We start from the raw sequence: 12,523 nt of genomic DNA, 5'->3' as shown, positions 1-12,523 counted from the left end.
GCAATATCATAAAACACACAGACAGTACATTTCAGAGGTAGGTTTTTATTTATAATTTCTAAAAATGTTTACATGCTTTTATTTAAAACTGTTTTATTTACAAAGAGGGAATTTAAATAAATATGCACTGTTTTTATTTGTGAAAAAGCCAAAACCCCCACAATCATAAGAACCTTCCTCGAATGACTTGATCTAGCTTTGGAAAAGAATTGAGTTGTATAAACACATGGAAGAAATTAGCCTATGATAATGTTAAATTGCTAAAATGAAGAAAAAAAAAGCTATTACAAGGCGGCGCAACATTTCCTCACAAGGGTGTGTGCAATATAGTTAGCTGTTTATGACTATGGGATGATTGCAAGGTGTTTATTTTCCTTATTAATGGCAGAATATATACATTAAAACAATATGTTGTCCTATGCCAGGCTCAAAAGCAACAACTGGTCAAGGTAAAGTGTTTTGTGTAAGGAGTGGGACATTGTGTTCATTGGCAGATGTGGGATATTGGTTCCAAGTTGTACATAACTGCAGTCACTTTCAAAGATACAACAAACCCTGTCCAGTGTGGGCTTGGGTGTTGGGTAGAGAAAGGTACATGTTGAATTGTGAATTTATGAATGGTGACAATGTGGGACAGGAATTGTTGCAAAGTATCTTTTTGCTTCTTATCCGGTGATTGATTCTATTAAGAAAACCAGAACTCTTTTTGGGTCCAAATGAAATGTCATCTAATAGTTCCAAATGTAATTGGGGAAAAAAAGATCTGAAATTTCTAATTAAGAAAGAAAAGAGAAAAACATCTCTCACTATCAATCTGATTTCCTTCATCTATGGTAAAAAAAAAAAAACATGGTAAAAACAGAGACTACCTGACCCAGATGCTTCTCCAGTCCAAAGGGTCTTTTCCCAGTTAGTATTCCATTTGTTTTGTTACTCCTAGTTACAAGACTTATAAAAACACACCAACATTCTCAAAGACAGGGGACCACTGCATTCAAGCCAGGACAGAACAGTTTCAAACTGCACTGTATTGTAACAACGATAGCATTCTATAGACAGTGGCATCAGTGGGGTTAAAGGGGAGAGAGAGAGAGAGAGAGAGAGTGTATTTAAAAGGGTTACTCATTACAAGTCTTGGGGCGGGGAGTTTATGCTATGTTTACTACTGGAGAGAGAAGGGTGTGTTAAACAAACAGAAGAGTGTTATGGGTGAGAGGAGCGAGTAGAGAGGGGCCTAAGGAGAGGGAGAGGGACAAGAACAGTTTAGCCAGAACACAAAGGGCAGAGTGGCCTAGGAGGAGTGCAGGAAGCGGTTGAAGGCGTTGTAGGCCGACTCAAGGTCAAAGAGCATCTGCCGCACTTGTGAGTCGTCCAGTTCGTCAGAGGCAGACATGCTGCTCAAAGTGGTCAGCCTGGAACACAATACACTTCCATGAAAAAGGGATTCATACAGAGGTCCATGCATACTGTAAGTACATATGTACTGTCTGCAGTAAGAAATACAAATAAATAATTGTGTAATAAATCATTGTTGTGAGAATAGTTTTTTTATCTGTCATGGAGTGGGGGTCTTAAATTATATATTTTTTAATAAACAAATGTTTATACCAGCAAACCAACAACCACTGAAATGTCAGCAAAGTTATGTCCAACTAGAAATCTTTACAGCCACGAAACTCAAAAGCATCATCCAATGTCCAAGAATGTCTTGAATTGCTTTAAGTGACTGGCATGCTCTTCTCAAGCCTTCTACAGCATGCCTTTTGACAGCAAGGCGCTGCCTACCATCATGAGGTACGCTGAAGGCAACTCTTAGCAGCCTGCTAACAATTACAGCTGGACATGGAAAGATATTTTAAGATTTGTGACAACGTTGATGGACACATCTTCAACACACACTGTTTTCAGAGGCCTGGTTACCCTGGGTTGACCAAAGGCTAACCTACCTCTGCCTCCTCCAAACGCTTTCATGACTTTGAAGCCCAGGTTCAATTTTCTACAACTTGATTAGTAGGCAGAGGTTCACTGCATTAGCATTTTATCCTAATTGCGAAACTCCCAAAGCCTCAGCTCAGTTGAAGTATAGACTGTAAACCCTCTGCTTAGAAGAGTCTGAAAGCCCAGATATTCTGGGCAACCAATCAGCAGCAACGAAGGAGAGTGGTGACCACTTGCAACACCACAAACCCACAGAAAATTCAATAGAGAGTCTCAAAACCATAGTGAACGAAGAGAAACTCATTTTAGTCGCAACAAAGGATTCATTGGATTAACTACTTGCATGTCATATTATGAAGGCCAAGCATAACAAATAATATAATATAAAACGATAAATAATGAGTAATGGCAGAGAAATGAAAATATGTTTAACCTTTAAGAAACCTTTGGAGCATTCCTAAACATAAGACATCAAAGCATTAAATCGGAGATTTCCCTAACTCTCAAAAGTTCCATAGAGCGTGGGATACCATAGATATATTCTGGACAGGTAATGTGGGAAAGCCCCGGGTGAGTGGGATACCATAGATGTATTCTGGACAGGTACTGTGGGAAAGCCCCGGATGAGTCTGACAGAGCTGGAGAGTACTTACCAGAGACTGACTTTATCCTTGGCCTCTGAGTCAGGGGGCATGTTACTCATCCTGTTCATGGTCTCCATGAGCTCCCTCAGGTCAGGCTGGATCTGAGCAGATCATTTGAAATGGATTACACATCCCATTGACACAGCCTTGGAAGTCACATTAGTCTGTAAAACAAGTAAACTAACAAATCCTATAGACATGTTGAAAGATAGCCTTAAAGATGCGGTCGGTGATTCTGGTGAAAGGTTGTTGGTATTTGAGCTTAACAGCCAAAGAAATGACACCCCTCCCTTCTGTGCTCCTGAGGCAATGTGCATATTGGCTGGAATTGTTTATATCTCAGTCCAAGCCACTATGTTTGTGTTCTATTTACAGAGCCAGGACTGTGTATGTTTTTGAGTGCAGCAAAAGCTATTTAACAGACAGCTAGAGGATCTGAGGAGCAATTTGCTGAATTTTATAAAAAAGTGTATTGGATTAGAATTGCAGACTTCACCGTTAATTAGGCATACTATTCTGATTTAAAACAGTAACAGATTATGTAACTTTACACACCACACAAAAACACTGACGGGTGCTTTACCTCATCCATGGCCCTGATCTCAAGACGCAGTTTGTCCATCACTGTGATGAAGAGCTGGAGAGGAAATGGAAGGGAGAGATACCAATATTTACATAAACATACATGCACATACGTCTTCTTTGCTTTAAGGCATTGCACTTGGATACAGTACAGAGTTGTTTTAGTCAGTACAACACACTGCCAAAAATCTTTGCTGCAGAGCCCTCGCATGCCACCTTTACTCTGAGCTTCACTTAGATCTTGGCACAGTTAAAGCCTGAGGCACTTAGGATCATCAGTGTGATGCATGTTACAGTGAAACTGATCAGCCAACATTCAATAACGGGAATGTTTCTAATGGAATTGCTGGAAATAAATGCTGTAGCTAGCAGATAGCCAGGCTGGCTCTCTTCCAAGCATAGCCATTAATCCTAAATGAGAGTAAAAGTCACTCCCTTCACACTCTTTCTTTCAGGAAAGCCAGGCAGAGGAGTGGTAGAACATACGGAGACTATATCTGCAATGCAGCGATTCAGGTTGCCCTTGTCATCCTTGATGGTGATTGGTCGGTCCTCCTTGATTCTCTCCATGGCCAGTGGACAGTCAAGCTGTAGAAAGTATTTGCATGAAGTAAATGAGCCACACTTCAGCTTGAAAAAAATGCAGTAAAACAAACTGTAAACATTCACGAGGTCTGAGGATATGGATATAAAATGGTAACAAGCAAAAACATGCTATACAAGTCAGATGCTGAAAAAGTGATTAAATATCAACATCAACAAATTACAAATCTCAAATTAAAATGTTTTATTTTATATAACATATTGCTACTGTAAAGACTGGGCAACTCACTCTATACTTTCTGCAGAAGTCATCTATGGTTCCAACATCAGAACCCTGGACCTGTTTGAAAGCAGCTTTGTACTGCACTAGCAGTCTGGAACATGCTGCTGTGTACCTAAACACATAAAATGGACACCAATTCTGCTTGATGCTTGCTCAATGACTTTATGATATGTTATATATTGTAATTGACAGCATAATTTTACATATTACAAATGCGATGTATGGATAAGCAGTAGATAAGCAAGTGTAAATGAACAGGTCATGGGTGAAATGGTGTCAACAGTCACTGGGTGAGACTCACTCATTAGGAGTGACACAGTCTTTGATGTATGCCTTCTCAAGGGCTTGAAGGGTCTTCACTACAGCAAACAGCTCTGCCATGTTATCGTACCTTTTTCAAAGAAAGAAGGCACGCATACATACTTACAATCAGTTAAACACATACCTAAAGGTTTATGAATCAGACTATGAGGTCTAAAACGATTTTCCAGGATGAAATGTGGTGATTTCCTTACTTTTCTCTTTCTCTGGCATTTTTGTACAGCTTCACTTCCTGTAGATAAATGATCATGCAAAATTGAATGAGCCACAAAACCTTAACCACATTATCAAAATATGTATCACACTAAAAGTATAGGGGTAACATACCTGACATTTCAATTCAACATAAAAGAAAGCTTAAGTATCACTGACATGAACTTTTATTGATTTAAAACCAGAGATGAAACTATATTTAATTCATTTTTCCTCCTATTAAATTGTGACTGTGAGGAAGCATCAAAAACTGGCTCGTTTTAATAAAAACAAATTGGAACTTACTTCATACAGTTCTGGTTTATTGGCTGGGGCTTCAAAAGAGATGGAGTATCAAAACAAAAAGCGGTAAGTTAAAGCAGCAGTACAGAGTTTTGCTCTAAAACGTGTGAACTATGTATGCATAAAACCTTACAACAGTACAGCTGGCAGAGATAAAAGCTTAGGTAATATAGTTGGCCGTGTCATGCTGCAAACACCTTTTTTACATTTTCGCAGATCTCAGAACTACACATAGTGCTGGGTGGCTAGTTTGAGCAAAATCTGTCCTTCACATGACCATATAGACTAACATGAAAATTAATTTGAACATAGGGCCAACACCAAAACTTGCTGCCAATACAAACATTCCTCAAAAAGTGGTGAATTCTTGCATAGAGTTGATATAAAAATCAGTATGACATCCTAGCCTTTGCTCCTGACTTCCAGTAACTCACCTCCTCCCATTCCTCCCGAGGCTGGTATCCCATGAAACATGATGTCACTCTCAAAAATCTATCGAAAGACAACTACATAAAAACAACAAGACAGATGACAGTGATTTGAGGAATATTACTCCAAGATAACTTTGCTATCAGAGACTAGTAAGAATACATGAACATGATAATCAATCAACACCCTTTAAACAACATGGAAACTCTTCATACTGTCACCACTTCCGGGGGAAAACCACCTTAACCACAAATGACTTCGCTAACTGAGCTGTTTTAAGTTAGTTAGCTCTTCAGACGAAGGGGTGACAAATTACATTATTATCACATTTTAATTAAAAACTGCATGCAAGTAACCTTACACAACGACAACCACTGCAAAACTGCTCACTGTCGATATGTTTTTAAAACTGAATGTGTTTGTAGCCAAGCTAGCAAGCTAACCTCCACGAATAAGGTGAGCTAATATTGTGTCGACCGTATTTAAATATACTGTATGCAGGCAGTGTAGGTACTTTTAAATTGGGGAGGACAGTGATTGTTCTGCTGTCAGCTAAGTTGCCAAGCTAATTATTCCAGCTACCCTGTTGGTCGACTTCGTTAGCTGAAAAGCTATACTGCTAAGCTTACTAGATAGCTAGCTACCATTGTTATTTGATTATTCGAGTTATCTGAACGATAACACCAACGTAATGATCGCTCTCCATGGTTATACATGTTACACAGATAACAAGCTATGGGATTTAGGTAAAAATATATGATGATATGAAGGATTTAGGCGAATGAAAACGAAGGGAATTTACAAATAACTCACCCCTAGCAAATAATGTTGACGTCACATCAACACATGAGTCGCAACTGATAGACGTCAAAGTTGTGGGCGAGTCCTTTTGGTTTTTATATTTATTGTTTATGTTTGTATATCCAGTATAAAATCACATGTAGTTATTCAAATTCTAAGTTCTTCGTTCATAAAGACATCTGAACATAGATCCTTCATATAACTGTATGAAAAGAGTCGATAAACTATAGAATCAGTGTTGTTTTGCAGCAATGTGCAAGATAAGGTTGCCAAAATCTCTCTTATTCATAATTTTTCAACATGCAGGCCAGTTAAGACAAGTTGCGCTTTATCGTTGCATTTCACAGAGCCAAAATATTTCTTGATACACATTTTCCGCGCGTGGGGATACTCTTGGTGTTGCTTTGTCCAAATTAACCTCTGATGTTAATCCACCCACACGTTATTGGAATACCTGGCAACCCACATGTTATTCAAAGGCAAGCGCGCGATAACGAAGAGTGGAGTCGAGTGGTGGTTGTCCAGCTACGTTAACAGATATTTAACTTTTTGAAATTAACTTTATAATCTCTTCAGTTGTAGAATGGTGTAGTTGGGGTATCACTTTTTAGTACGCGTTAGTCTTTATTGTTGTCTGTAGCTGCTGAGTTTGAGAGTCAGTTAGGTTCACATTGGCTATTAGCAGCTAGCTAGCTAGCTATTGGTAGTAACCAGCGGTTGTTGCGAGTAACCTTGGATTGTTTGGATATCCAACTAATATTAGGGTTAGAAATCCTTTGGTGAACGGAGGCACCTTTTAACCGTAAACGGACCAACGTTACGCAGCTGTTTACTCGAAAATGAAAAAGAAGGCATCGACGTCTCTATCAGAGAAAGACGACTGCAATGTTTGGATTGACACGGCAGAACTTAGGGAAAAGAAACGGGTAAGTTAACATAACGTTGTCTTTCTAGAATACGTAGCGTATTTCAACGTTACAGATAATTCTGTGGCGAATACGCTTTATAAACTCTCTTTCAGTCATCAGGACTATTGCTACTGCTACTGCTGCTGCTGTACATTTATTTAGTTTAGACCTTCGTTTCAAATGTCATTATGTTATTGTGTTTGTATTTGCTTTCGATAGCTATTCATGGGCTAATTGACTACAATTATTCTTTCCCAGAAACGACAGATGCGTCCTATATCTAAACTCCTTAACCCCTTTGCTCGAGGTGGAGGTTATAGTGTGGCGGTGGCGCTCAATTTCACGCAGACTAAACTCGACATGCCTGCTACCAAACAGAGTACCATATCCTCGTTCTTTAGCCCTCAGCGCAAAGGTGAGTCAAAAGTAAAGATGAGCGATTCTAAAGTCTGTCCTACAAATACCGACTCATTGAATGACCATGTTATATGAATATTGCTCTTTCCACAGAGGCTGAGAAGAAGACAACTTTGCCTTTGAATGGATCAGACACAGTCCTCAGATCCGAGGAGAGACAACCAATAACAAAGCTTGGGTGTCAGAACTCAGCGAAGAACACTGACATGCTTATTGAAAGTGAGACTTTTGGTATAAGTGAAAGAACTTGTGGTGAGAGATCCGTTCATGAACGTGAGCGAGACATTCCCATGTACTCTAGTAATTCGAAAAAAGAGCAGATGTTCCTGCATTTGATCAGTGGATATGAGTCTGAAGGTGAAGTGGAAGAACCGGAGGGGAAGAGAAGATTTTCTGAACCCTGTTCCATCCCCACTGCAGCATACAAACATGTACCAGTCCCCCGGCATTCACAGGTAAAGTCCTGCCTGCCTGTTCCTGAAACGTTGCCCCTGAGCCACTGGGACTACAATACCCAGGATTCCCATTGTCTCAAGACCTTGCGTCAGAAGAATATTCCAGTGGAAGCACAAGCTGATGTTTTTTGTACGTCCCAGACAAATGAGGGGGATTTCAGGGCTCAAATGCACCTTGCTGGGCACACCTCAACTCGGAGAAAGGCCTCACCCACCTTGAGCTCACCCGCTAAGCATTCTGGGAAAGAAAACTGCCCGTCCAATACAGTGAGGTGGCAGAATTTGGGGTGGAATGGATCACCACCAATGAAGATGAGACCTTCATTACCCAGCAGCCCTGTTGCTAAATGTAGGCCACGGGGGACGAAGTGTCTGTCACCGAAGAGGCCGCTCTCAGAAGCAGCACAGGAGTTCAAAACAGACAGCCTGGCCTCGCTGTTCACGCAGGACACTCAGGGCTTTCGGGTGATTGCCCACAGAAACCACCAATCATGGAGCCCTTTGAAGGACCAGACTAACAATGCCAGTGTAGGAGGATGGAAGGTACCATCTGTCGGGGCTCTAGAGGGAGACACAGATCCAGAGCTGGAGGCAGAGATGCTGTTCACCCAAGACTCTCAGGGTAATCAGGTCATAAAGCACTGAGTAATCTCCAAACACAGCTATACGAAATATGTGTGTATTGTAGTACTTATTTTGATATTTTTTGTGTTTCAGTTTCATGCATCACATGTTATATAGTTTGTGTCTATACCTTGATCTTCAAACATGCAACTTCATCTTGAATAAAGGTTAAAGTAACACTATTCAACAATTTGACACTTTTTGAGGTATGGTTTTATAGGCAACTAGTTTTGGTACCATCCTCAAATTCATTTTGATAGCATATGGTCATGTGAAAATAAACAGATAAACACCTGTGTCTTTCCCAATAGCCATCCAGGATATGCCCTATGTAGTTCTGTGTTCCGGGCTGGAGCACCCTGCAAAAATGAAAGAAATGCTTTCACAACATGACATTGCCAGCTATGTTGCCAAAAGACACCAGTCAGTGTGTTGGCAAGCTTCTATCATTGTCAACTGGGCTGTTGGTGGTGTTTGCAAGGTTTTTTGCATGCCTTTCAGGTAGTTAGCTTGCTAGTTTTGGAACAGAACTCCTTATTGCTGCTTTATTAATCTGATCATGCACACAATGTATGTGAAGGAGGTGCATTAACATCATTCTCCGTTTTCAGCACAGTGAAATGTTAAAGAAGGTATATTCCAAGGCTGCTATATTCTATGTTTTCATTCTGAAATAAACTGTACCTTGCGTGGGAATTTTAGTAACATTGTTTCCTAAACAGTTTCAATTTCAAAAATGACAAAATTACCAGCATTCTTTAATGTATCAAAGAGGTAACACTGTAACTGTGTTTTGTAATCAATACTTAGAGACCCAAATCTAATGACCTTTGCCATTTCATTTTTTTATTTTGCAAAATAGGGGTTACACATGTTGCAGTTGTAGATACTTGTAGATGTAGATACTTAATTTGGATTTAATATGTCAATTTCCTGCCCTCTCCAGTCATGTTCCAGACTACCAAAAACTATGGAAATACATCATTTCTGTATATTGATGTAACACAGTGCAGACCTACAATTATTAAGGCATGGATTTAACCAGTGAAGATCAACTTCTAGCTAGGCTCTAAGGCATTTGGAGTATATCTCACTATGGACACCCTGCAGTAAGTGCATGTGTGAAGTCATCTAAACATCTCATGATTTGCTTGCATTTTAGGTTACAGGAAAGTTTCACAACACACTGGGTAACTTGTGGTGATTGTGGCGTACAGTACAGTTCTACTGAGAGCTTTAATGTCAGCTAATGCCAGCAGAATAACTTAATTCCTTTTCAACACATTTCACAACACATCTGCCATTGGACAGGGTCACATCCAGAACAGTCACAGTATAGACGCACAATAACTTTCTCCCTATGCCACCCTCTGAGCCATTTCAATGGCAAACTGCCAGGATTTTCTGTGAAATGGAACAGACTACCGTTTGTTAATTCTGCATGTACATCACAAAAGTTAGCCAGCTAACTTGTTGAGCCAACTTGGTCAGCTGTATGGAACAAGTGACTATTGCCATTACATGTAACACTACATTGCCAAATAAATTGTGAGTGACTGTATACTTCAGTGACAACATTCATTCCCTTTGTTGAGTTCAAATTGTATCTGCAGTTATTCATTGACAACCCCTACTTTTTCGGCACTCTTCAATGCCCTGTCTACCTTAGTAATCACTCAGCATCTTCTGTGATTGAATCTTGTTTTGAAAGATTTTGAAGGCTATTCGTAAATTAAAAAAAATGCACACAAAAATTCCCACAAAGATGTATAAAAAAAATGTTGTGAATAAATTCTTATAATAAACACTTTCTAAAATGGGGGGAAACTAATATCTTTTCGAACAGCAGTGGAGCAGCCCAGCTAAATCTTAGCAAATATAAACAAAAGTTTTAGTGGTAGCAGGGTTTCATTACTGACCCAAATTTCATTTTTTTTTTTTTTTAATCAAGAGCATTGTAGCACGACCGTAATGACAGACAAAAATAATGCAGGTAGGCAAAAGCCAACTACAATGCTTTTGACAAATGGGCACTCCTTTCATGACACAAACTACTTATTGTAAGTGCCTGGGGAATATATGAATTATCGTGTATGGGCTGGATCTGTAGATGACCTTAAAATGGCCTTTTTAAAAACATTTTAATTTTGAGGTAAAACCAATTTCTAATCTAGCCTATCTAGTGCGGTGGGGTCTGTGAGTTGTAATCCCTTTTCCCACAGTCGGTCTGGTCTCGGACGGAGTGATGGACTGTTAAAAGTGCAGTGAGGAAAGATACAATGGGAATAGGAGGAGGACAGGAGATGATTGCAGAGATGCAGAAGAGGAGTGGGATGAAGTAGCATCAGATCAGATCAGATCAGCCGGCGATCTCTGTGGGCTCCGTCACCAGCCTGGAGCCGTCCCAGACGGTCTTAAACTGCTCTGGTACTGGAAACTCTTTCTGTGAATCACACACACACACAAATGTGTCAGATTAAAGTAGGGTTTTCCAATACCACCAAGTAAAGAGTTGAAAATTATTCTCAAAGCAATCACTTTATAGATAGGTATCCTACCTAATAACGAGAGCAGCAAACAAACAATTACACAGTAAATGTAAAAGTTGCACTGTTAAAGATTCATTCAGACTAAGAAAATCAACCCCAAAATCATACCATCATCTTATACCTCAAACACAGTTTCTACTACATCCTCCACACAGACACACACTCACATAGTCATCCCCCTGCGGTATGAGTATGTTCATCTCAGAGCTCTTGGCACTGACGATCTCACAGTCCAGGGCCTCCTTGCTCAGGTACACTTGGCAGCCTTCTGTCTTATTGATGGACATGGTGGGGACCTTCCCCATCACCTAACAAACAGAAGCTTCATTGACACTCCATTGCAGCCAATCAAGGGTGTCTAATGTCGTCAGTCTGCAAATGCTTATATGTAATGCTAATATGAGTGCTTATATGCTTAATGCTTATAATAATAATAATAATAATAAACTTTATTTGTATAGCACCTTTCATACAAAACAATGCAGCTCAAAGTGCTTAACAGCAAAGAAATTACGTGCACAAAGAAATGACATGCACAGCTCATGTAAGATTACCCTGCCATACATTTTTGCTGTAGCACGTGTATTAGAGTTTAAAAAACCTCACCTGAAGCTTCACGTCTTTGGAGTTGATGACTTCAACAATTCCCACAGCATTGTCAAACACTAGGCCCAGTTTCTTACAGTTGTCTATGGATAGGAGGCAGGCAGTGAGACTATTGACCTCAAATTTAATTACTCACTAAGTTTTTTAATTCAGCACTCTTTGCTTATTTAATTTTTTTTATTTTTGCACAGTGTGGAGCGTAGACCCTTTTTTACATTTCACTAAATGTTCGTGTATGTGACCAATAAAGCACTTGAACTTGAACTTGAACTTGAGATGCAAGAGAGGAACCCAGGAACCACATTTAGCTCACATACTGCATCAGTGACTGTACTCAGAACACAACAGGTCTCAGGACAGAAATTACTACAGTGCAACAGGCCTATACTGAACACTGAATGTTAGGTGAAAATTCACACTCAAGTCTACCTCGGACTCCAGAGTTGTGTATAAGCATAATTGTATTCAACAACAAGCTTGTCGGGCTCACTCATGTCTTGACAGACAAGAGAGAGACACAGGCTCACCCTCATCCTGGATGAATCCATAATGAAATTTAATTTCCAGTAAATACAATTTAGGTGTAGGGTCATTGTCACTCACCCATGATGATGGAGTTGACTTTCCCTTTGATATGAATTGTCGAGTTGTTGCAGCTGAAGATATACACCACCTGCTTCAGCTCCGTCTCGTCTATGATCAGATCATGGGTCTGCTCATAGTACTCCTATTAAAAGGATAGAAAACACCGTGGCACTCAACATCTAAGGGTCAAGATTCTTTCAAGCAACTTGCCTAGTCTATCATATCGGAACAGTGGCAGCCAAGTGATACAATAAACCAACCAACGGATGGATGTGCACAAATGCAGCCGTAAGATTCTTATATTCAAAGAGTTTCAGAAGCTTGGCCTGCGAACTCACTGTAT

At 39.9% G+C, this 12,523-nt stretch overlaps 3 protein-coding genes across 4 annotated transcripts in view; 1 reads left to right on the top strand and 2 right to left on the bottom strand.

Annotated features, from left to right (window-relative positions):
• Nucleotides 1-25: 25 nt before the first annotated feature.
• Nucleotides 26-6,152, bottom strand: vps28 (VPS28 subunit of ESCRT-I). The gene is made up of 10 exons (XM_012833344.3): nucleotides 6,049-6,152; nucleotides 5,241-5,312; nucleotides 4,810-4,838; nucleotides 4,506-4,543; nucleotides 4,292-4,381; nucleotides 3,997-4,102; nucleotides 3,651-3,752; nucleotides 3,166-3,219; nucleotides 2,592-2,683; nucleotides 26-1,412 (listed from the first exon to the last, which is right to left on the bottom strand). Exons 2-10 carry the CDS (start codon nucleotides 5,278-5,280, stop codon nucleotides 1,292-1,294), a joined length of 672 nt encoding a protein of 223 aa, XP_012688798.1. The 5' UTR covers nucleotides 5,281-5,312; nucleotides 6,049-6,152; the 3' UTR covers nucleotides 26-1,291.
• A 263-nt stretch (nucleotides 6,153-6,415) lies between these two features.
• Nucleotides 6,416-8,656, top strand: LOC105905334 (aurora kinase A and ninein-interacting protein). Its single transcript, XM_012833337.3, has 3 exons — nucleotides 6,416-6,962; nucleotides 7,203-7,359; nucleotides 7,455-8,656. The coding sequence occupies exons 1-3, from the start codon at nucleotides 6,876-6,878 to the stop codon at nucleotides 8,459-8,461; spliced, it is 1,251 nt and encodes a 416-aa protein (XP_012688791.2). The 5' UTR covers nucleotides 6,416-6,875; the 3' UTR covers nucleotides 8,462-8,656.
• A 681-nt stretch (nucleotides 8,657-9,337) lies between these two features.
• cap2 (cyclase associated actin cytoskeleton regulatory protein 2) overlaps nucleotides 9,338-12,523 on the bottom strand; it is a 23,680-nt gene continuing 20,494 nt past the window's right edge. For both annotated transcript variants that reach the window (XM_031586202.2, XM_031586203.2), the window contains exons 10-13: nucleotides 12,199-12,322; nucleotides 11,596-11,678; nucleotides 11,157-11,297; nucleotides 9,338-10,883 (exon numbers count right to left, since the gene is read on the bottom strand). In XM_031586202.2, the coding sequence (XP_031442062.1) occupies nucleotides 10,800-10,883; nucleotides 11,157-11,297; nucleotides 11,596-11,678; nucleotides 12,199-12,322 (432 nt within the window). In that variant the 3' untranslated portion in view covers nucleotides 9,338-10,799. The remainder of the gene's footprint in view (nucleotides 10,884-11,156; nucleotides 11,298-11,595; nucleotides 11,679-12,198; nucleotides 12,323-12,523) is intronic.

This window comes from Clupea harengus, chromosome 19, assembly GCF_900700415.2.
Source record: "Clupea harengus chromosome 19, Ch_v2.0.2, whole genome shotgun sequence".
NCBI lineage: Eukaryota > Metazoa > Chordata > Actinopteri > Clupeiformes > Clupeidae > Clupea > Clupea harengus.
Note: the sequence above shows the minus strand (reverse complement) of the source record. Positions and strands in the feature narration are given on the sequence as shown.